This window comes from Pelecanus crispus, chromosome 11 (assembly GCF_030463565.1).
Source record: "Pelecanus crispus isolate bPelCri1 chromosome 11, bPelCri1.pri, whole genome shotgun sequence".
NCBI lineage: Eukaryota > Metazoa > Chordata > Aves > Pelecaniformes > Pelecanidae > Pelecanus > Pelecanus crispus.
In genome coordinates, this window is record NC_134653.1 from 34441109 (window position 1) to 34465766 (window position 24658).

Below are 24658 nucleotides of genomic sequence, written 5' to 3' on the forward strand. Positions count from 1 at the left end.
TCTGTCATGCCCTACATATTGCAAGTGAAATCCTGGTCCTACTTATTTCAGTAGGAGTCTTGCCATTCATCAAGATATCAACCCACATATATATATATTGCTCTGTGTATATCTAACAACTCATGGTTGCTTGGTAAAGTGTCTTCAGTCTACCTCATTTTACCATGCAATTTCCCTTCCTATGAAGGGGAACAGATTTGATGAAGAGGACATTCGTAGTGCTATTCACAGGCAAAGAATAGCTCTGTATGAATTCTTCTTTTGCAGCATTTACATATTCCTTTGCTGGAAGAGGGGAGCTAGTTCAGGATGCCAGATATAATTTGGCACTGCTAGACTGTGTCAGAGTTGAAGTGATTTTGGAAAGCTTTCTTTTTCTGCTAATTAGTCTATGTTTATAAGTGATGGGTGCAGTTCAAATAATTCTATTTCAGCATCCGTCATGGGAGGATGTTTAAAACAATTCATCTGAGTCCATGTGTTCAAATAATTTAAAGTACATTTAATCCAGATTATTTGGCTGTTACAAGTTAGAGGCATTTTAAATATGTTTATCCTTGGTTACTTATTTCTTTGGGGGTGAAAACTAACATAATATGTAACAGGAACTTTCAGTTATTCTGCCCTGTGTCTTGCAGTAGCCCTGCACAGAGTTTCTGGAGGCAGAGAGAGAAGCTCAGATGTTTTGGTGGAAGTTTTGTCCGAAGTTTTGTCAGCATAGCAGTTGTTCATTTCATCTGTGCCTTTATCAAGTGCTTTCTGTCTTCATCTAATGCTGAGTACTCCGAGTGTTAGTGTTCTTTCCACCTGATATAGCTGAGTGTGTGAAAGGGGTGGAAAGAAAGGACAATACTTTCATTAGTAGACTATAGATTTTGGATGTTTTGGTTCTTACTGGTGGTTGGGGCTTAAAACTCACTTGACTTTTGGAGTGTCAGTATCATTGCTCTAGTTATTGGTGACCTAGGTAATGGTCTTTGGTGTTCAGGAGGGTGATTGATCTGACCAAATGTGGGTGTCTGCTTTAGAGTGAGGTGATGTGCTCTCCAGGTTTCAACTGAAAGTGTTGGTCTGTGTCTTTGACCATGGTGAGAACAACTGCTTATCTGTACATAGATGTTGATACTATAGCATTGTAAGTATAGGTGAGATTAATTCAACCCATATAGACTTATTTTTCAAAGAGTAGATGGGCCTGTAGCCTCTGTTAAGCGGTCAGCACCTTTTGGAAATCCATCCCATTCACCCAGATTCAAATTCTAACTTGGGTATATAAGCTAGGATCCTGAATTACTCTGTTCCTATGATCACAGAAGAGTAAGAAATGCTTCCAGGGAGTGATTCAGATTGTGATGTTTTGATTCTAAAAGGGCCTTTTTTCTTCCATCATCAGTCCTGGACAAGTAAGGTCCATGTTTAGATGCCTCAGTTATGTAGGATGAATCTGGACATATGTGACCTGAAGTTGGACCCCCCACAATGGAAAATCCCCCAAACTTGAAAAATAATGGAACACATCAGTTAGTATTTCTGTGTTAAAGGACATAGCTGGAAAGCTTTCTCTTCTGTTACCTGTGCTCTGTTTTGTAGGTTTGGTTATCGAAAGCTGTTACTAATATATGTCATCCAACCTTCCACCCTCTTAGAGAGTTTTGGGTTGCCAGCCTGTGATTTTGTTAATTTCTCATCATCTTTGAAGAAATACACTTGGGTTTATACTGAGATTTAAATTCTATATTAACATGGCACAAAAGTAAATAGCACTCAACATAAGTACAGGGTGAATATGACCCTCCCATACCTTGTAATTTTGGATTTGTCTCACCACATTTCAGGTTTTAGATCCTCTTAACTGAAAATGAAATCAAACTGTGAGCTTTTGGGAAACTGTTTTGAAGAAATAGAAAATGCAAACCACATGGTATACTCACAATGTGAAGACTTAGTGAAGAAATCTTTCTTCATTGGAAAAATGAACTCTAGTGGGTTTACTAAGCAATGTTTCAAAGCAGTTTGAGATGAAAGGTCTGTGGTCTAATTCATTGCATATGTGATATTTCCTAATGGTTCAGTGTCATATTGAAAAAGAAGTCAGGGAAGTGCAGTAAAATTGGGGTTTTTTTGGTTTGAATTGATAGTTTAAAAAAATGAGTTTAATCACAATTTTCTATCTAAAGTGGCAGATATCTGTATATCGGAAAATCACATCTAGATTGTGTTCAACACTTTTAAAATGTTACTTTCTCAAGCTGTAACAGTTTTAGCTGAAGTTTTCCATGCTGCGTATTTTCTGACTGATTTGGGAAAGTTTCTAAGTGGTTCACTTGTTTTTGAGAACAAAGCCAGCTAGAAATCCTGAGTTCTAGCCAGCTAGAATAATTTCCATGAGCAGCACCAGTTGGGTTAAATCTTGTGATTTTAACTGTTAGAGGCAAAGATAGATGGTGTTTTCCTTAATCTTTCTTTCTGGAGTGATCATGGTGTATGAATGCTTAGTATTCATTTTTACTAAGTAAGATTCATGACTGCAGATAACTCCTGCACACATGTCCCTGCATTAAAAAAAGCACATAAAAAGGAGATAAAAATATTTTTGAAGCTGCATAGCTTTTGGTCTAATTCCATGAAAAAAATCTATTCAAAGTTTCTAGACTTTGCTAAGTCTGAAAATTGGGTTTAGTTTATTCTTAATGCAAGAGAGGGTGGAAGCAGCATTATTCTGAGAATCTTGTCTTTGTGGAGCACGCTGCATCTTGGATACGAGAGTGGCATACGGATTTTCTTCGGTATGTTCCTCTTTAACTATCATGAGCCATCATGGGCCCAGTTTCCAGGGCAAAAGCTGCAGAGCCACAGAGGCTCTCGCACGCTTTCAGAATGCCCTCTTCCTCTATTCTGTTTCATGCAGAAAAGGAGGGGGAAACAATCTCGGGGCATGACCAGGGTTAAGGAACAGGTGGCTATCTACAGGACCGCTGTCTCATTTCGTACACAGGATGGATAGCTTCCTGGGAGAAAAATCCCAGTTTTTGTACTGCAGGAGGTTATTTTCTGTGGACTTCTACTTCATTTGTTGCAGAAGCTGGAAGGTGTGTAGATGTAACAGGCTCAGCATGGGTTTAACTTCTGAATCTATACAGAGAGGAACTTTGGCATTTTTGAGTATAAATGGCCTCTGTGGCGGTCACTGTTTTTCATACTCAGTGTGGTGGCAGCATCCTAGAACATATTTTTAATAGCCCTTCAAAGACCACAAGACTGTCCTCATGAGCCAAATGCAAACTATAGAAGAAAGATAGGCAGAGGATATCTGGTTCTAAGCATCTTATGTTACCTCTCAGAAACTTCCCTTGGCATTCAGGACTCCATTTTCTGAATCCCTCCTTTATCTTTGCTTGCGGTAGCCAGACATGCTGGATAAGTTTGCAGGTTAACTTGTATCTCATGGAAGGAGCAAAGATTGTAGAAAGGTAAAAAGAGGTTTAGTAACACTCTGGGGAATTCTATTCTGTTCTTGTTCCTGCCACAGAGTTAGCACTATGCTTGGAAGAGAAAAAGCAGACTTCTGTTATGCTTTCATTTTTTTTTTTATAGCTGTCCCTAATGTAAGCAAGAGATTTGCTCAGAACTTACGCTAATACTGTATTCTTCAGAAAATCAGGCCACAAGTTTTCTAAATTAGGCATCTGTATTAGCAGATGCTTCTGAGAGTATAGTTACTAATTTTGCTGTGCTGCAGTTCACTCTTTTAGAATTACAGAAAATTTAATTATAGAAAATTCTGTTCCAGAAAAGTGTTGTGTAAGTAAATGTATTAATGTTTCTGAAGTGTTCTGTATAGTATCATGATAAGCTGCATAAAAAGTTTATCAGAATGTTAATAATTCAGTGCAACACTTAACTATTGTGTCTCGAATTAACGCATAGGGTTATATGTAATGATAAAGAAATGGTGAGCAGCTGTCCATTCTGTCAGCCTTAGGCAGAAGTTCTCTGGAAGAAATAATATGTCATTAAAGGCTGTATCTTAATGCATATGTATGTGGGCATGAATTAAGTTTAAGTCTGGATTTCCTTATTACTTTTTTAGTGCTTTCCTTGGCAAACTTAACGTTCTTTTTTGTGAAGGAACCTTCTGGCTCGTTGTAGGCTATTCCTGCTGCTTTTAATATCCTTTGAGATTGATTCATGAAGTGCCAACATCTTGAGCTGTGGAAAAAGAGTGAGAATTGGAAAGAAGGACCCTGGATACATGGGAATAGATTTGAACTCAGACTCTTTCTGTGCCACTTTGATCTGAAAGAGACATTTTGTGACTCAAAGAACCTTTACTGTTAATTAAGGCCATTAATTCAATCAGTTCCATTTTGATTAAAAACTGATAGTGTTAGCAATGTATATCAAGACAGCATCTAGATCAGGTTTATTGGAATGGTATTGTAGGAAACTGAAAGGTTTCTTGGGTAACTTTTGAACATGTCTGTATGTGATAACCACTTAGAGGAAAAAAAATTCTCTGTGGGTAGATGAACTCAAGAACATTTTTATATTAGTGACATTCAAGTGATTAATGTCCTGGTGGAGGATAGGTCAACATGTGTTTCCATTTCACTAGCTGACAGTTCATCACAGGAGAATGAAGTTGTGAGGAACCAAAAGAAACTGGAAGTGAAGAGTTCAGTGGAAGGATGTTAGAATACCTGCCACATCTGTAGGGAATGGTGGTGGACCCACCAGCTTGGAGCAGTGCATGTCTTGGAAGTTTACCAGCCATAGAAGTCATGGGAAGAAGAACCTGTGACTCTTTGGCCTCTTTTCATTAGGTCTTTGAACAGAGTGCAGGCGAAAAAAGGAAAATCAAAGCCATGTTTCCCTATAAACTAGTCAAGTGGCCACATTTATGACTTGCTGTGTGTGCTCTGAGTTGTTTCAGAAGTATCTCTGATTTAGGAACACTTTTATAAGATGGCTCTCAGTAGGTTTCAGGTGAGATAGAGCGGCAGAAACTGTACACAAATAAATGATAAAACTTTATTTGTCTCTTACCTGTAACTTTACTGACCTGCAAGAAATATGATAATGGCTTTTCATGGGCATAGCCTGAGAAGCTAGGATTGAATGGAATTGGACCCTGTGGCAACACAGATGTCAAAACTGCAGCTCAGGGCTTGATCTTGCCAAGGTCAGTGATCTTGGTATTGGACTTGCAGCTAATACAGTGCAGTGGCTGGGACTTACTAACTTAAAGTGTTCTGTAGTAATTCTTAGTTATCTTTGAGCAGGTCAGTTAGTGGATTCTTTTCAGCTGATTGTAGTTACTAACTAAGGTATGTTATTTGGGAGCTACCTTATTTCAGAAGAGGAGGATGAAGTTCTATGCCTGAAAGACAGCACTGGATAGTGATTGAGGCCATCTGAGATCCGACTCCTGACTTTTTCTGGAAGCATCCTTGCTTCTTCCTTGATGGTAGGAAGTGCTGAAGGAGAACCTAAGTTAAATGCACAGATTTAATGGAATTAATCTGTGGACATATTTATCATTTCCCGCTTGATTGCATTCTATTGTGTCACCTGCATGTATAGAAGGAATTTCCCCACCCCCCACACCAGATTTCAGATGCTATAGAATCCCTTAAAAGTTCTTTGCAGCTGTCAGGGAATGAGGATTCAAGACATTGCAGAAAAGCCTGAGCATGTTCAAGGTCAAGAATGGTACTGACCTGTGTGATTGATAAGAATATTACAAGAACCTCTCCCAGTTTTTAATCTGATGTGTTTTTAGGTCTTCATTTAAACTTTTTTCTAGGCTCCTACAAAGAAAGCAGACAGACTTCCTTTAAGCTCTCTGTAAATATTCCTGCTAACTAAGGCATTAAGAGTGAAGTTGGGAGAATCTATTTACAGATTTTTTTAATGTAGTGGCTAATGTTTTGAGAATGGCTTTATCTGCTTGTATGGATAAGTTCTTTACGGTCAGCTTAAAAAATGAAACTTTGTTCTTTGAATGTCAAAGTGGTAATTTCCTTCAGCAGGTAGCAGAAGTAGGGTAATAAGACACTCCATTAATTACTTTAGTTTTTTTCCAAAAGAGAGGGAAATATTAAGTGTTTAGAGAAAAAGAAAACCAGAGGTGTCTTTTTTTTTTTTTTTTTTTTTTTTAAAGACTCAGAAGTCTATTCCATGGCTATAGAGTTTCTAGGTACTTCCTAGAGTGCTTGTTAGTACCTTACCTGATGGTATTTTCATCTGTTTACTTACACATCACCAGCAAACTACAGTGCAGGAGATTGCTTAGCTGATAAATCAGGCTTTTATCCTCATATCCTTCTTGCAAAAGGGCTTACTTGAAAGAAAAAGAAATATATTGTAGGCTCTTTTGTTTTCATTGTGAACATAGGCCAGTTATTTGTAGTTCTGATGGCTTGTTTCTCGAACCTGTTTTAGTTTCTTCAGGAAACTTATCATATTCTCTAACTTTTTTCCCTTAAATGTCATCTATTTAAAAAAAAAAAAGTCTAAGGAAATGGTGGTGTTCAAAGAATTGTAACTGAGAACAGAAATCTTTGATTTAGACAGCGCAGCACTGCAGTCTGTGTTGCAGAAGCACAAGCTTTCCTTTAATAAGCAGAAGTGACCTGGAGGGTTTCTCATAAGTTTAGTGAGTGTTGTGATAGCACAGAGATTGGATGCATCATGCTATATTATAAAACCCAGACTGAAATTCAGAATTTTAATGCAGACAGTGAACCCAGAAGCTCTGCTTCATTCAAGTCTGGAAGATGATCTGCAAAGCACATGGGACTCTGTCTGCTGTGTACCTAGAACAGCTCGGTATATCACCAAAACAACATCAGGCAGCTTAATTTGCTGCTATTCCTATTCAGACAGGCTGCCCACATCCAGACTGTAAGTAGATACATCTGCAAACATGCTGTGCTTCTTACCAATCCCTAGACTTGTTCTGGAGAGCTGTGTAGATACAGCTGGTGAGCCCTCTGTTAGTTATGAAGGTAAGTCCACCAATTCCATGCCATGGGTACCAGGTGCAGATTTGGGTTCTGGCCAGATTGTCCTTGACAGGACAAAGGTTACTGGCTCTTGTTTTATACCTTGCTTGTTTTTTTAAATGTGGCCATTATGTTGGCCGAGTTCCCATAGTAAATTATTTTTATGTACCTAATTCATTCTCAATGAAACAGACCAATCCATTAAGGATTCTGCACTAAAAACTGTAGCTCATTATGTGTTCTTGTGGTATATGACATCAGTAGAATGCCACAAGTTAATTACATTCTTAATTACAGCTTTGTATTGAATTAGGGACCTATTATACATTGAATAATTGAAAACCTGCTGAGATCACGTCTGGTAACATCTAATTGTATCCCATGATTTTTTTTGCCCTAAACTTTAAATAAAAACTGGCATTTCATTTAGCATGGTTTTAATTAATTGACATGAGAAATGTAATTAGAGCTGAGGCAATGGACCAACTATCTTAAAACAATCACTCAGAAATTAATTGTGTTTTGGGGAACAATTAACAGTTTCCAGAGCAGGAGCTGTTCTGCTGCATTTCTGGAAAAACCTTGAGCAGGCACAATTGAAGAAAGGACTTGCTGCTCTTCGAAGAAAGATTTGAAAGTTCAGAGACATTCACAGTGCTCTTTCAACCTAAGGAAACTTGATACGCTTGCAGCTTTGGGCATCAGAAACCTAAGAATAGCACAGGAAGAGAACTGAGATCTAACGATTTTCCCAAGTATTGAGAAGGATGGGGCATGGCTGGTATGTACCAGGAGTAAAGAGGTTACTGGTGGCCTGAAGGGCTGAGAAGTTCTTTCCCAGCTTTTCTTGACTCCAGTGGAATTACCTGCTACCTGCCAAGAGCAGAAGAGCCTCACCTCGGGGTTGGTGAGAGTAGATTGTGTGTTGGACTTCTTGAACTTTCTGCCCTTGCTTTCCAATTCCCACCTGCCTATATGGGTGTGGTAGAATTTTTCTGGAAGCTGCTTTGCCATTCACCATCCAAAAAGCACTATTGCAGGTAACAGGAAAAAGTTTTATTTCCTCTCCTACTCTTGCCCTTGACATCAAGACTGAGTAGTTAGCTAAATTAGGCAGGACCTGGTAGTGAGAGTAGTGGACCAACATACTGGGCATATTTTCTCCTTTTGTTGGACAAAAATCTTGTCTGTGATCTTAGACAGAACTCACTGGATTTTAAAGTAGTTATCAGAGAAGGAAATGCTACTGAACAGTATTTTCAGTGACAGAATTTCTGAGGCTGATGTCTAATCAGAAGATTTGGGTCTGTCCCAATTTTTCACTTTCCTTTTGTAGAAGCCTTGAAAGTTGTTTGGTTTTGTGGCTTGGTTTTTTTAAAATGGAAATTATTATTATACTTTTCTGAGACAAAACCTTTCATTTAAATCAACCTGCAACAAAGCTTTAGTTCCAGGGTGAAGAATAATGTCCGTTTGCTGTTTGCAGGAAGATTTATTTGTTTCAGGACATACAGTTCTTATATTTCCTGTGTGTAGCCTGAGTTAGAGGATCTGACGTTTTTCTGTTAGATATCTCAAAAATTAATGTGCATGTATTTAGACCTGCCTATACATAAATATGCATATGCTTTGTTTATAAATGGAGAACCATATGCAAGGATAAAACTGCTGTGTGAGAGCAGGTTTGAGAGATCTCGCTGTGCTTGGACACAAGCAGAAAAAAACTGGGTACATCAACCGAAAACTGGCTGGCAGCCATAGCACATAGAATGGAGGGAATGTTTGCCTAAAAGACTAGATTGTGTCAGGCGTGACTAAGCAGGAATTTTAGCTAAAATGCGTTAGCAAATTGAATGCTTAGAGGAAAACGAGAACGTTCATGGTCTTATCTTTGTGCACTGGAGACTGGATTTGATTTTTAATATAAAAATCAATGCGGGGCGGGGGGGGGAGGAAGTTCTGCAGACTGTTTCCTGAATTTTTTTTTGTTAGGAACGCTGATATAGGTGACTGCTGAATATTTTGCTGTGGCTCTGTTTACATTCCTTCTGGAATATGCATGCCTTTTTAATAGCCTTGTAGCTCATGGAGCACTGGACTGTCAGTCAGGTAGTAAAATACTTGAATTACACCCATGCACTAGACAGAGCCAGTGAGAGAAAGGGTGGGACTGGGTGGAAGGAGTGCACTTCAAGCTTACTTTCTGACTGTCAAAAGAATGATAAACCGTAAGTCCTGGCTATTATTATCTTTCCTTTCTCCATGAATGGCATACCTGATGGAAAGAGGTGTTGGGGTGTACATACTTTGCAGGTCCTGCTTTTTTCCTGAATCTCTAAGGATATGGGAATGGCCACTGCAAAGTGACAGCTTCATGGAATAAGCTATCCAGCAGGTCAGACAGCGTAGTGCTGAGAGTGGAAGAGATTTCCTCCCCTTGGTGTAGGACCATTATATGTTTATGACAGTCTAAGATGGTATTTTTCTTAACCTCTTTTCTTCCCTTCAGACTCTTTTCACTTCTTTGGAAGTGTGTGGGGTTTTTATACTACTTTTTTTTTTTGTCTTGACATTACTTTCTCCCAGGTAGAGGTCTTCAGCAGTTAAATTGTGCTCATGTTGAATAAATGAGAAGCCCTGTTGCTGTGAGGTTTCTGAAGAGCTGTCTCAATTAATAAATGGGTAGGAAACTTTGCCGAAATACATGACCCTACCTGCTCGATCTTTTTTTCACTTTTTCTTTTATGGAGTGCTATGTTCTTTGTTAGTTACTTTTCTCATATTATCCTTACTGGATATGTAGGCAAATTGATGAACAAATCACCATATTCATGTTTCTGTCATCTAGCTGAGCTTGACATGTAAAACACTGCTACTCTGGTAAGGTTCTGGGAACTTCTGGAACGTGGAAAACAGGGCTGCTAGAGGCTCACAAACTGGTCAAATGGTAATTCTCCTATCACTGTATTTCCGATGTTCCTGGGAATATAGGGAAAAGACGATTTAACAGTGAAGCAGATACCCACAGTGGTTGCGGGGGGGTGGGGGGTGGGGGGTGGGGTGGGAACCCCACCCTACTGGAGCTAGAAACCATTACCTGTTGCTGAGCTGGTGCACTCAGCCTAGCCTAGAGTGAACAACTTCCATTCCGTCACTGGATGGAGGTGGGATAGAGCCGAACAACTTTTTTCTGTGCTAGGAATAACATTGGAGTATTGTTGCAGGAGTCAATTGGTGGGAAACAATGTTAGAAACTTTATGCAAGCCTATGTGTGGGATTTGTGTAAATACTCATCTTGTATTTCCTGACTTCAGAAAACATTGTAGGGAATTTGGTTATGCACGAAACATGTTTTACAGACCCAGAAAATTCATCACTGAGATTAACTTTACATCCAGGGTCCTTGCACAGAATTGATGTTGTGATAAGCTTTTTTTGGGGGGAAAAAAAAGGGGACCAATAGCCTAAATTGGTGAATTTAGTAAACTTAATTTTTCTTGACGTGTGATTTTTGGAGGATTCCTGTCTCCTGAAGGCTGCAGGAGTGGGCACATGGAATGAACTGACAGTAAGGGGTAACCGTCTTCTCATCTGCCTCCAGTTTTGTTAAGCCTTCCATTTTTCAGTGATAATACTAAACGAAGGACAAGCTTGGACAGCAGCCAGGTGTCAGCACATGGCAGAAGGTTTTAATTCTGCTTTTAGAAACTAGATAAGTGGTGTGCTAATATAAGCTAATATAAGCACAACCTCCCTTCTCAGTTGGACAGCTTGAGAGTGAAGATGATCATGACACTGCCATGTTGTAGCATTTTGTGTTAGAGCTTGTTAAAGCTCTAATCATTACAGCTGTCTCTGTAACATGCTGTCTCAGTATTAGAATATCTATTTGATTATATGCAATGACAGAGCAACTAGAGAGCATTAATTCCGTGTGAAGCTCTTTGTCTCTTGATTATGTATGTTTTTTCCCGGTTGTGGTCATACTTTAACAGTGCTCAGGATTTATAACTGCTGTTGTCCTTTTCCATTCCCCCCTCCTGATTTCAACATTGAAAGCTGTGTTTGAGTAATCATCAGGTTATACATTATCTGCTTCCTCTCTGAGATTCCCTAATTTCTTCAGATGCACTGTAGCCACAAAGTGAGCTGTAGCTTGTGCCTAGGACAAGCTGATTATGTTGTAGTATATGCATTCTGATGATCAGTGAAGACATCTGGCTTCAGTGAAGAAATTCAAACCAGAGTGCCTCTGAATGCACAAATGGACTGAAATTAGTGTTTTTAACATTAACTGCAGTAGTGCTTTTTAGTCTTCTTTCTCATTCTCTACAGATTTTAACCCCTTCCACTCTTCAGCAAATCTGTGCTTGAATTTATGTGTAATGCTCTGTAGCATAGGGGAAAGGCTGCTTTGTTTTATGGCTTCTAAAATTTTTTTGGGGTGTGGGATTACTGTAAGTTGTTTTGGAGAGATCAGTGAAAAGAAAGTGACCATCTTTCCCTTTGTGAGACTGCCTCTGTTATGGAACGTGGGGATTTCTCCACTATCATATGCCAATTACATATGAGCTGTTCATTTGACGCATTTTTGGCATTGAGAAATTTTAGAATCTGAGTCTGGGTGAGTGGATCAAAAAATTGGATCTCGGAGGTCTGATTATTGCAGTGCTGGATGGGTGCGTATAAAAACATGCCACACATCGCACTCAGTTGATATACTACAGGACAAAGCTGTGACAGTACACTCGGAAGTGGTCTCGATGAGTCCTTTGCCAAGCTGCTGTTTGCCTGCTGAATTTAGTACTCTCGTTCCCCTGATCAATGAATAGATTTTCTTCAGATCCTCTTTTATTTTTTGGTTTCCTCTCCAGCTTTTTTTTTCTGTGGAAGATGAAATCTATCACAGGGGCTTAGATTTATTAACTGCTGCCTGAGTTGCTTTGCGTGATGTCAGGGCAGGAGAGGAACTGATTGTATCCTTAGAACTAGCTTAACCGAAAGGCTTTGGATAATTCTGTAGACTTTTAAGATGTTGGATTGGCTTAAATGATTAGTGTGAAAGTGTCAGAGAAGACTAAATATTTAAGGCTCTATTCTGCCCTTGTACCCATGCATATCTCTGGATTTTCCCATTTGAATGAAAAAGTAATTCTGCATCTCTCTCTTTCACTCCCTCCCTTTTTCTCCTCTCCCCCATTCAGATTGCACAGAGTTGGTATTCCCTCTTGCCAGCAGTTGGTGAGCATCTAGGGAATGCTACCAGGTACATGGGGATGGGGGAAGGCAGCATGCAAGGGGGAGCAGCAGATCCGAGCAGAGTGCAGCACATCATTCCTGTTCAGCACCGGTGTTCTATGGATATCCCTGAAGTAACAGATCCCTTCACCTCTAACAGTGCAGAATTGGAGCTTCACTACTCCACTTCATCTTGCTAAACCCCTCTGTTGGAAATCATCATCTCCCCTCCTCCACCTCCATTTATCTCCTCTCCTGGCAGAATCTCTTTTCTCCTCTTCCATATCCCTGTATGAGCTGCCATTTAAAACTCCTTTTTTTGCTGGGGGTACCTGCAGTAATGATGTTACCTCATACTCCGAGAGAGCAGTTTGTCATGGGCAGTGATCCCTCCTGTAGCTGAGCATGGGACAAGAGATGAAGACCAGAGAAACAAACAGGGGAGTCTGATCCCATGCTGCCTCTGAAAATACAGCATTGATACGTGCTGGCAATCATTTCCATTTGATTGGGCTAGCTTGCAATACCAGGGTACCTGGTATTAAAGGTATCGTGGTTCTTGGTAAGTGTGTTTCAGCACTGTCTTTAAAAATGACTGCTGAATGCTATTCTTACCAGGATCCTGTTTGCCGTCTGTGACAGTGGTGTAACTAGGAACTATTCAGTCAAGGTGAGAAGCTCACTCAGCCTAGGATTTACTTTTTACAGTCCCAGGTGTAATGCATTCGTTAGTGAAGTCTGAATTCAGTGTGGGAAGGACTGACTTGGTCTACTCTGCTCCCTTGGAGTATTTCATTAGTGAGTGCTTTTCACAGTTACATGTGCGGCTAAGCTGTGGGTTTCGTCTATGCTAAGTGGATTCTAGTTATTCCCCTGACCTTCAACTCCTCTTTCAGAAGTTTATGCATCAAGGAACGTGCTTTGATGCAGTTCTAAGGAAAGTCTATATTCCTTGGTTTTCAATACCTTTACTGTATGAAGGTATTAGTCAGGGTATCTAGGCAGCTTGCCAGCACGACTGGACTGGATAACACAGTTGGCAAATCCTGTACGCCCCAGACAAGGTATCAGTCATTGTCAGTGAAGATTGTTTAATTGATCAACAGAAGTAATTTTCTTATTGGCTTTTCCACAGGGTGACTCAGGAGGGTGAGGAGGTTGGCTGAATTGCTTCAGGCTAATTGCATTAGTAGTAGCCAAACAGTGCAGCTATTTGCCTTTTGCCTCTGAGCCGGCCCTTCCTGACAGGTGTTTTCATGCTGCATGAGCCAGGGCTTTGTATCCTGCTAGGTTGAAAGTGTGATCTAGAGAGAGGCCAAGTATCCACCTCTCACCAGATTGCCAAGTACAGAAAGCCCTTAAAAGAGCACTCCTGGAATTATTTAGAAGGGCTCTTTGTTGGGCATACTCAGTAGTTAGTGTACAGGCTCTTTCATTGAGAATTGACTGTTCAGATACATTCAGCCGTAGACCTGACGTATGGGGTGTGTGATATGGCCAGATACATGATGCGGGATGTTGTCTGGGAGCATTCTCTCAAATGTCACTTGCAAGAAAATTGCTCTAATAACTGTAGTTCTGAGACAGGGTATAAGCTAAGCATCTCGTTTGCAATGTGTTTCGTTATGACCTCTGTCCAGCCACAGCAAGCCAACAAGGGCACTAGTGTGCAGTGGATAAAGGAGCATGGTGATTGTTGAAGAGATGGAGGCAGTTCTACCTCTGAAAAGCCTAGAGGACTTTTCTATAGTAGCTTTGAAGGGCACAGCATTTGCTGTGATGATTCACTACTTCTGCCAATTTGTAGTTAAAAGGTTGGCTCTCTTCATTCAAACAGATTCATGGTTCTGAAGAAAGCAAATTTAAGGTTTTTTTTTTTTTAAAAAAAATCTTTTTTTCTTAAGTAAAAGCATTGCATTTCTCCCAGCTCTGCAGAAAGTGAATCTGTTCGTCTTCAGTTGCTCCTTTGTGGAATTCATTTATGTTACCTCATGGTAACTGAGGAAGTGACTGACTTTTCCATTATACTTTTGTGAGTACAGATTGACATATAAGGTCCATCTTAATCTTTTATGAAATGGAATAATGTTATTCAGGAGAACCAAGGAAGAGGGAAAATCTTTTAAGACTTCAGCTTCCCCCTGCCCAAGTGAAATTTTTTTTATCATTCTTGTGCAATTAAATATTTGCTACTGCGTAATAAAATCACTTGGAATATATCACCAAGCTGGCAAATGGTAGAGCTTGCGAAGTTGCTAATGAGTCTGTAGAGCTTTGGAATTGATACTGAAAGGCAGTGAGTTCTGAGAGGGGATCTGACCTCAGGAGTCCTGGATCCAGAGAGGGTCAGAATGGCACTTGAGCCTGTGGGTGAGAGGCTAGATCCAAGTGATGCTTTGGAGTAAGATTTGTTATAATCTGGCTGTTCCCCACCTGGTACTTGAAAATAAAGTAACACCTAAACTGAAAAATGAGTGAGCGTGCTTTAACTGTTGCCTAGGAGTGGGTAACTTTGCTATAGAAGTCATTATTCTGTTCCTTTTGTAAGAGGATGAGGCTTCATTTTCCTTTGCTATAATCAAGATACATTATGTCAGAGAAACCAGTACATTAATTTAGCTGTTTACTTCAGCAGTCTTTTATGCTACAAATACTTCCTCGGACAGTATTCCTGACTTTTCCCTTTGCTCCTTCCCTTTCTGCAAAAAATTCTTTGTGTGTGTATTCAAAATAGGTATGTATGTAAATATACATGTGAAAATATTTTGGTGAACTGCTTCTATGTTTGACTTACAGTTGGCATGCACAAGTTTGTATGTTGAAAAGTGGCAGGGATGTTACTTCAGGTTTGTTTGCTTAATGATGCACCGGTTTATAACCGGTAGGGATGAGGAATTGGAAGGTTGCTTTTAAACTCAATGACAGATTGCCAGGGGAACGGGGGCTATAAAGTCATTCATTTGGCTGTCCTCTGGGGAGAGTCAGCCATCCATCCAGCTGAGTCAGCTATAGCAATAAGGCAGGAGAAACCTTCCAGCTAGCCAGCCATTTAGAAAATGTGCTAGCTGCTTCTGGGGATTAATTTAATCAGATTAGTTTAGCAAGTGTCAAGAAGAGAACTGACCAAGTGGCTGCTAGAAAAAGTAGCCCATGTAAAAGAGAAACAACCGGTGACAACAAGTATGGTAACTCATATTTTTCATGACTATGTCATTTCACATTACAAATACTTAGCAGCATATTTTGTTATTCCAGTGTGGTTACACCTTCATGTTAATACCTGCACGTGGATCAGTTTGGAAGGGTTAAGACTTAGTATTGGTTTTGAGTCCACTTCTTCCCAGCTCCTCCCATGTTGCTTCCTTTCATATTGTTTTCTATACTGTTAACTGTCCCTCATCAATTACCCCCTTCTCACCTTCTTTAAAGGCTTATGAGCTTGAAGAAAGCTCCTGATACTTTAATGTGTGAATCATGGAAACACCTGTATTTGTATCCCTTATCACTTTTTTTTATCCTGCTTCTGTCAGTGAGGGCCCAGGCCAGCTCACATTACAGTCAGTGGGGAGCAGGAGGTGGGTGAGAATTTGCAGGCTAAGGAGAGTGGCACTCAGAAATGGGCTTAGGAGCTCACTGGAAACCGAACTGCAAAAACTGGGTTCCTAGCAGCATCAAAACCATGATATATTTCTTTTCAGAAGGAAATGGAGAACAAGAGATGTGAACTATTGAGACACTGCCTCATTTATCTGTATCTTCTGTAAAACCTTGGGTATAATTAAAATGCCACGAAAGTTTAGCTGGAGGAAAAAATATATCTCTGCTAATATTGAAGGAGCTCTTTGACTTGCACCAATTGAGAATCTGATGTTATATGAAAGACTGTTAATAAGGAAGGTGCTTAAAAGCTGGGTATCTTTTAATGCCTTTTTTTCACTGCTGGTATTTAAATATTGTAATCAGCTATAAATAGTGGTTAAGAAAACTGAGACATTCATATAGTTATTTTTTCCACTCTTGGTGACTTGAACCTATTTTCAGTAAAAACTATTCAAATGCATCCTAACTTGGTAAATGAGATTGCAATGTTCTTCATTATACTGAATAGCAAATTTTACCATGAGAGTTTCAGTGGAAATCGATACAGAATACTGCACTTGTTAGAAGTATTTTGGAAGTTTTATTAATACTAAGGAAGCTCCCCTTTTCCCCCAAGATTTCTTTGGGTTGCTTTACTTTCAAACATTTACTTATTTTTGCAACATCTTCATTACTTTCATTCTGTAGGAGACTAATTGCATGAGCTCATATATTTTGTGTTTTGAGGAATTAGCCATTAAATAGCAACGACTTAAAGTCTTCTTGGATTGATTACATGTAACTGTCTGAATTGCAACAGTAATTCAGTGTAACAGTCGTTGCTTATGAGGTGCAAAGTAATTTATCCTGCTAATAAAACATCATTGTAGACTTGCTAAGAGAAAATATTAAATTCATTCTTGTTACTGTGTATTTTTCTATCTTAATTCTGTTCAAATTTCTGCTGTAATATAAAAAAAATTCAATCACATCTTTTCATGAAGATGACTTTGAACTCCTTTGCAGTGGAAAAAATCAAGACAAAGAACTGCCAAACAGAAGTTGTATTCTGTGAATGTAAATAGGTTGTGCACCATAATTAGTGATTTTCTAGGGCTGGACCGGAGGCCCTGTGTTTTCATGGGAAAATCCGTTTGATGTGTACCATCCCTAATTTCTGCAGTACTGAATAACCAGGCTCTAATTCTGTTGTAATGAACCATGTGTTAATGCTACAGCCTTCTGTCCAGCCAGAAGCCAAAACACCATGTCTGACTTTGTAATGAATCTTGCAGTTGTCTTGTTGACTCCATGGGTAGGCTTTTGTTCCAAATCTGTCCTCAAATATTGCTAGCTTTCATTGAAGCGTACAATGCATCCTACATTTGTGCTTGGGTTTACTCAATTTGCTAACTTTCCTGGAAAGCGTGAATACTTCATACCCTTTAGGGAGACTTTTTTGTTTGTTTCCTTGTTAGCTTTGGAACAGTGGGATTTAAAACAGTGGAACTGACTGGAGCTGTTAATATTTTACAGTTTAGTTTTCTTTTTTGATTTTTTTTTTTTGTAGGCTGTGAGTCACACATAGAACTACTAGAGGTGAGGGTTTGCCATGTATCTCTAGGTGGAAAGGTTTATTCTTGCAGCCACCAGTTTCTTGGTAGGTCATTTAATAATGAACACTTGTTTCTATGTTCAGATCAGTAACTTCTGCATGTATGTGTTCCTCAAATAGATTTATTTTCTGCTACCAAGTTGTTGATTTTTGGTTTTATTTCATTCTGGCTTTAGTTTAAAACTTGTAAACAGAAGACACTGTTTTGCATGGGTATAGTTAGACCCAGGAGGATATTGACTGAGTTCAGAGACTGTTTGGTATTGAGAGTGACTTATTCAAATCCTAATCAAATGCACGCAGCCTAAGTAAATGGAATCCCTCCTCCCCTGCATGAAAAGCATGCGAGACCAATTCTGCTGCGCTTATATGCAGCAACGAGTGCTACAGCGGCCAGAGCGATGTTCTTCAAGCACATTGCTTCAGTCGGCAGGTCTGCGTGCTGTGTTTTGATGGAGCGGTGGCTGTGTTGTAGTCCCACTGAGATGACCATCCTTGTGGCTGGGAGAGACTGTGCATGTGCCTACATCCAAAGCTTTGGGAACGTACTTTGTAGGTTACAAACTGATGCAAAGATTGTTATCAGTTGTGCGGAAGCATTATTGGTGGCTCCCACAGGATGTAGATAAAGAATATGTGAGTGTAAACTAATGTCCATTGTAAATATTGGTCTATGAGGTAGGTTTCTTCCGAGTTTTGTTGATTTTCAGGCATGTGTATAGCACCGTTGGTTTACATACAGAGAGTCTAACCCAATTCAAGTGAGCACTTGTATTCTTTGTCTGCACAGCTTCTCTCCATTAGCATAGTTGTTACTCCTGAGAGTATGTGTTCATTCATTGCATCTCAGTGTGGCAGTCAAAGAATTAATTACTCTGAGAAGGGACAGGCCTCTTCTAAAGAGTTTCACAACTTCAGCTTTTAATGGATCTCTCTCCCCTGCTGAGGCTGCACTGCAGCTTGTCAAAGCATTCGCGGCGGCTCCACGGGTCAGTGGTTCCCAATGGAGAGACAGTGTTAGAGGAACCGTGACACTGGTTCCGTAGGCTGATTTACTTGGAGTTGGGGGGGAGTGAGGGAACAGGGAGAAGGGAAATTGTAAGCCCTTGAGTCATTGTTCACAGGAAACAGATCTTTTTGAAATTCTCATTTTTTAAAAAAAAAAAAGTAGTAGTTTACTTAAGCATGTTACTTGCACGCTCGAGCGCTAACCTCACTGGTTGCTTCTGAAACCGATTGCCTAAATGGCCTGCCTGCAATGCCGCTGGATGTTTGTTTCATTATCTAATGTCACTTATTGATTTTCATTAAAAACATGTCAGCATTGATTTTTCTAAAGCACCCTCGGAAATGCATTCTGACCCTTTTTTATGTTGAATCCACTGCAGAGTCTCCCACTGAATCAGTCTAAAGCAGGATTATTTTCTGACTAAGAAATGTTGATTAAATATTTTGATGTATGAGTGGTTAAGACTGCTTTAAGAACAAAGCATGCCACGGGGAAATGAACTGAGACAAGGGAAAAGCTGAAAGGGAGGATGCTATAAAACAGGCACTTTGTCCATTCGTGCATTGTTATTTAAAGTTAGTGATGTAAATCAGCTGAGGAGCTGGTCCTGTGTATTAGCATCAGTTCACACACCAGACCGTATTGACATGATGCTGATATGAGAAAGGAAATGTTATTTTTAAACATAGTTAAATCTAAGTACAGACAAGTATTGTTTCTTCTTTTACCTTATTACCATGAGTTTTCAGGGAGCATGGCATATTTGTTCCTTCAGTTTTAAGATGCTGACAATCGCAGAACCTAAATTGGTCAGCTGTTTTTGTCATATGCCTATGCTATTTTCCTGCTCTCCTCCTGTGGCTCATTATGCTTATTTTTCATATATGAAAAATGAGTTTTTAGACATGTATGATCATGTGCAATGATATGTGAATGATGTTCTGTGGACCTTTAGAGTAACTCTAGTGCAGCTGCCTGTGATTGCAGGACACTGAGCTCGCTGCTCCCAGACTTGTGCTTATATTCCTGCATTAGTTAACCCTGGGACTTCACAGAATTGACACACAGCTGAAGTTCAGTGACTGGAAAGTTCTAGTACTGGTGAACTGGCTATTGAATTTGAAGCTGTGGCCTGGTGTGGGTAGCAGTGGGCTGTAGAAAGCCAAATTCATGACGGAAAACAGGAAAAGGCTTTTAAAGCCAGGTCAGTGTGCATCTCTTTCTAAAGATGGACAAGCTGGTTTCCCTATAATTTTGAATTGTGCCCCCCATAATCTGGAATTTGTATAAATAATCTCTTACTTGGTTTTCCTCTAAATTCCTGTATTTTGTGGCAGAAAACATGGTTGCAGATTTCTGTACAGTGGATTCTAGTCTCTCAGAGAAACAACACTCTACACTTGTTAGGTAATTATTAGCCTTGTTTGCCTGCCTTGGGTCCCAAGATTTATGAAGAGAAATTTAGCATCCAATTTGTTGTGAAAAATGAATTTGAGGTGTGTATCTACTGTCACAAATGATTTGCATGAGAATGTGTTACTTGAATACTGGTAATGTGGCCAGACCTGGTAAGGTAGAGCAGAGTGCGTTCCCAGCTGATGGAAACAACTCTTGTGTTGCCGGGATATAACCCTGGCTTCTGCTTAGTCAGCGAAGTGCTTCAAGCTAACCAATACACTTGTGGGAAGAAAAAGTATCATTGGTAGAAAGAAACATTCAGAAACTCAGTATGGATGAACAATTCTCGGTGCATGGAAGTCTCCAACTCCATGAGATTCTTGCCCTGTCCTAATATTCCTTCTTTTTAGGGAGAGAGTGTGGGGGGAAAAGTGCAATTACAGCCTCTTGGTGGAGGGCACTGGTGTGCTTGTTAAAAAGTAACGCTGACCAGGTGTGGCTGTGTCATCTGCATTATGAAGCTATAGAGTATAAAGCTCATGACTCTCCTTCTGGGGGTGAGTGTGATAGACAGTTGCACCATAGTGTCTGTTGCAATAGTTCTTGACCTTTTGATCACAGATACGCATACCCCAAGGGGGAACTCTGAGTGCCTTTCCATGTGCACCTCAGTGGATGGCTCTAAAACCTATCTGCGCTGAGATTACATGTGCCTCATCTTTCCTCCGTATTCTCTGTGTACACTGTATTCTTTTTCCTCCCATTGCCTCCTCTTTCCTCAGTGCATGCTCTTAAGCCGTTTGCCTTTTCTTTGTTCCTCTTTCAATCTGCACGCGTATTCATTGTACTCTTACTGCTATTAATACTTAACTGTTCTGCAGCACGGTAGATTTTTAGGATAGACATCCTTTCAAATACTTGCTGGATTCCCCAAGGGTTTGAGAAAGCATGTTTGTGGGACCAACTGATACATAAAGTGCTGCTCAAACCCCACTTACATCCTCCGCCTCTGGCAGGTATGTAGGTCTCTAAAGGCGGCTAGACTGCTGCAGCTCCCTTCCATAATATAATAGCTAGCTTCTACAATAGCACCAACTCCTTGCCTCTTCATGGTGCAGCCTTCCTGTAAACTTAGCTATTGTTACACAAAGCTGGCGTAGAGGAACAGATGAGTGGTCCATCAAATACGGTGTCCGAGCTCTGGAGGTGGCCTTTTTCAAATGCCTCAGAGGAATGCAGAAGAAACCCCCTAACGTGCCTAGCCAATTGTGCAACTCTATACGATCGGGCTGGAGGGAGGGGACTGGATTTCTTCCTGACCCCCACCTGTCAGTCAGCTTAGCCCTGACGGATAAGCTGATCTTTTGAAGTTAAGGCTTAAAATTGTTGCGACTGGAGGGCATTTCTAATAGGTTACTGGGTTAGCAAGGAGAAGCAATGGTGCTGTGTATGGTATCAGCTTTGCTTTGATCGGATATTGTAGTGGTGTGCACACGCATGAATTTAATATCTACTACTTAACGCTTACCTACGCTGTCTGTATTGCTAAATCAGAAGCAGAGGGTGTCTGCGATACAGCCCTCTCCTTGAGTGGACAGATCTGAGAGCTTTTTCCAGAGGTGGTGACTAATGAAGCAGTTCTTTTTACTGATAAAACAATGAAGGAGCAATGCGTGAACTCTGCCTTTCTCTGTAAGTGCATGGATGCGTATATATGTGTGTGTGCATAACACTGTGAGACTGCCCTGTTTTGGAGATTTTGGTGCTATTGCAATACAAATAATAAAAGCAGAAACCGGCACAAACCTACCCAGAGCAATGCACTGAAAATACAACTTCTGAAGGGGAAACACCACCTTCTTCACCCCTCAAACAACCATACCATAAATTTTCTCCCTCTTTTGGTTTTAGTGCTGTCGTAAAAAGCCCAGGCCTGCTTTAAAAACCTGAAACTTTCTCTTACAATGGCCAGGGCTGAGCTTTGAGACAATGCCACAACTCATTGTCTGTGGAAGAACCCTTGCTGGGAAGGCTGTGATTTATATCAGCCTGCTTGTCATAGGGTGAAAGGAATGCCCAGTTTTTCATTTTGATCAAATGTTAGGTTTGAAAACCACCCACTGCTGTAAACTCAGTTGGAGCGGAGAGATGAGATGGAGCACATTGCATGCTTTGTTGCTGAGATAGTGTGTTAAGGCTCTCTGAATCTGTTTCCCATTGCTGAGTGCAGGGAGGAAAGATGTGGATTTAAAAAAGGGAAAACTCAGTACTACTTTTTCTACTTTCCGTGAAATAGAAAATAGGGTGAGGGCAGTTCAAGAAGACAATACTGTCTTCAGTAAAGACACTAAAGAAGGCAAAATTATTGGTGTCATTAATTTGGAGACTGAGTAGATGAACCTGTAGACAAGATGGGGGTGGAATTTTCCAATGGGACTAGCAGAGATAATCACCTAGCTCCTACTGGAAGCTGAAGGACCTGTCCTTATGCCTAAAACTGGGGGGGGAGGGTTGACACCAAAACAATTTCGTTCTGTGATTGGATTTATTTTCTTTCATTGGATTTCTTCAGTTCCCTCCATCCCCTTATTTTTTTTGTCTTCTGTTTAGCAGCTTTCACGTGCACTTTCCTTTCTGAAAGGATGGCTGCTGATACAGTTCTAGAACCATGATATTACTTCTATTTAAAAGGCACAATAGTTTCTGTGGCTTTTCTCTTGACTGTGTTGGCAACAGCACATAGGACTCCCTGGTTTCAAGTTTCATAACGAATTCGCAACTTGGACTACCCTTAAGGTATAAAAGCATCTGATCTGAGTTTGTGGCTTTGAATTTAAATGACATTCAGTTTCTGATCTTTCTTCGGTTTGTTCTCATTTTGGCTGAGTTTCATGATGTAGAATAACATTTCTACCTCATTAATACTACTTGTGTTTATTTTGTCCTAAAATGAGTAACTAAAAATTAGAATCTGAGATTCTAATTACAGAGTTTGGAGCAGTCCTTCTTGAGACTATATTAAATAAAAGCTATAATAAGTACCTATAGACTCATTTGTCAAGAACGTAAGAAATTCTGTGTTGTTGAGCCTGGCTGTAGACTCATGATCACGTTCTTCAGATAGCCTGTATGATGCTAGTGAGCAATTTTATGAGTAGGGGTACACTACTATAAAAAAACTTTATATCTTATCTACCTCTGGTATTACATTTGTAAATGTAAAATTAGAAGATGTACGTAATTCCCCTGCTCTGCCACCACAAGCTGTGTAACCTTGGGCAAATCATGCCTGTGTTCACCTGATACAAGAAGGGATAATATAGTCTTATAGAGGTGCTTTGAAACTAAGCACGCTCAAGATTAAAATATTATGGTGACAGTGGCAAAAAATATCCAGTGTACTTTAACCAGTGTATTTGATCAGTCCTTCAGGTCAGAGCAGCTTTAAAGGCCATCTGTGGTATGACTCCATTGACTTGTATAAACCAGGATCAAACATGATTCATGTATTTGTGTGGTCTGACCCCTTTGAATTCTCTGGTCAAGTTATGTTAGGAAGGGAGAGAAGCACAGAGGTTTGCTGTGATTTTTATGTGTCTGTCTTTAAATAAAACAAAACCCTGTCAACAGCTGACCAGAAGGCTTTTGTTGTGCAGCTTTTTATCACAGTGTTAGGGACATGAGTAGCAAGCTGAAATGTGCCTTTCAAATTACATTACACAACGCCTGAATATTTTTAAGGCAGTTAATATGGGTGTTATAAAGTAAATGATATTTTTTCCCCCCATGAAATAATATACTCTCTTTTTAATGACAGAACTGCTAATCTAGAACTCAAAAGTTATTCAGAAAATAACTACTAAACCCCCCTTGTTTTTCTATCCTTTTCTTTTTATCCATAGATTATCCCTTTTTTCTTTTCATATTTCCAGGCATAAGTGGGGAGTTATCCTGTGGCCACGTAATTCTGATCCAAGCTGGGAACGACCAAAAGGACTGACAGATTACAGTACCTAACAGTGTTCTGTAAAGGTGGTTTGCAAGTGTAGAATAAAATCCAAGGTCTGTTTCACCAGGGTATCAAAGGCTGAGTTTTTGAACACCATGCTACTACTAATTCCCACCTGGAACATGTTAACTGCAGCCATTATTGGTAGAAATGGCAAACATCAGGTAACATTGCACTGTGGAGCTGGAAATGATTCTCAGACTTCTCTTACAGCTCTCATTCTCGAAATCTACATCCTGTATTTTTCCTTGTGAAGTTCAGGTCTGGATTTCTTGCTCTTTGGTATTAACTTTGTGCTTGTTATGTTTAACATATGACCAACTAGTAGGCAGAGTACTAAATGCCAATATTTTGAGGGTTTTATTGAGTGTTTTTGTCAAAGATGTGGTTTTAGGGTAACATTTGGTTCTTTATTATTTCCATGGTATGCCCGTACCTCTGGTATCAAAGCAGGGTTGAGCTCTGACAGGTATGCACATTACCTCTCTGAAACTGTATTGCAGATAAGGATTCTAGAGTTTGAATTTATAGCCTCCTAATTTTAAAAGCCCTTCAGAAAACACTACAAGGCTTTTGTCAGTGAGAATTCTCTTGCTAGTAAGAGCAAAGGCCTCATAAGTACAGGCTGAAGTGCATTTCTGAGCAGGAATGCTTTTAGTACTGTCTCCTCAGCTTCTGTAATAAAAGTTTGCACAGTGCATCTTGGTGTACCATCAGTAAGATCATTCCTATTTGATAAAAGGAGATTATCAAATGAAAAATACAACGCGAGTTCACGTACAATACTCTGTATTAAGCAAAA

General features: G+C 39.9%; 1 protein-coding gene across 2 annotated transcripts in view; it reads left to right on the forward strand.

The window, feature by feature from the left end:
• LOC104036388 (transmembrane protein 132C-like) overlaps positions 1-24658 on the forward strand; it is a 225807-nt gene that overhangs the window by 11943 nt on the left and 189206 nt on the right. Inside the window, exon 1 of one of the 2 annotated variants that reach the window (XM_075718740.1) lies at positions 21016-21129. The exons of the other annotated variant lie outside the window; for it this stretch is intronic. Within the exon in view, the coding sequence (XP_075574855.1) occupies positions 21016-21129 (114 nt within the window). Of the gene's footprint in view, positions 1-21015; positions 21130-24658 lie in introns of those variants that run through there. 2 annotated transcript variants of the gene reach the window in all.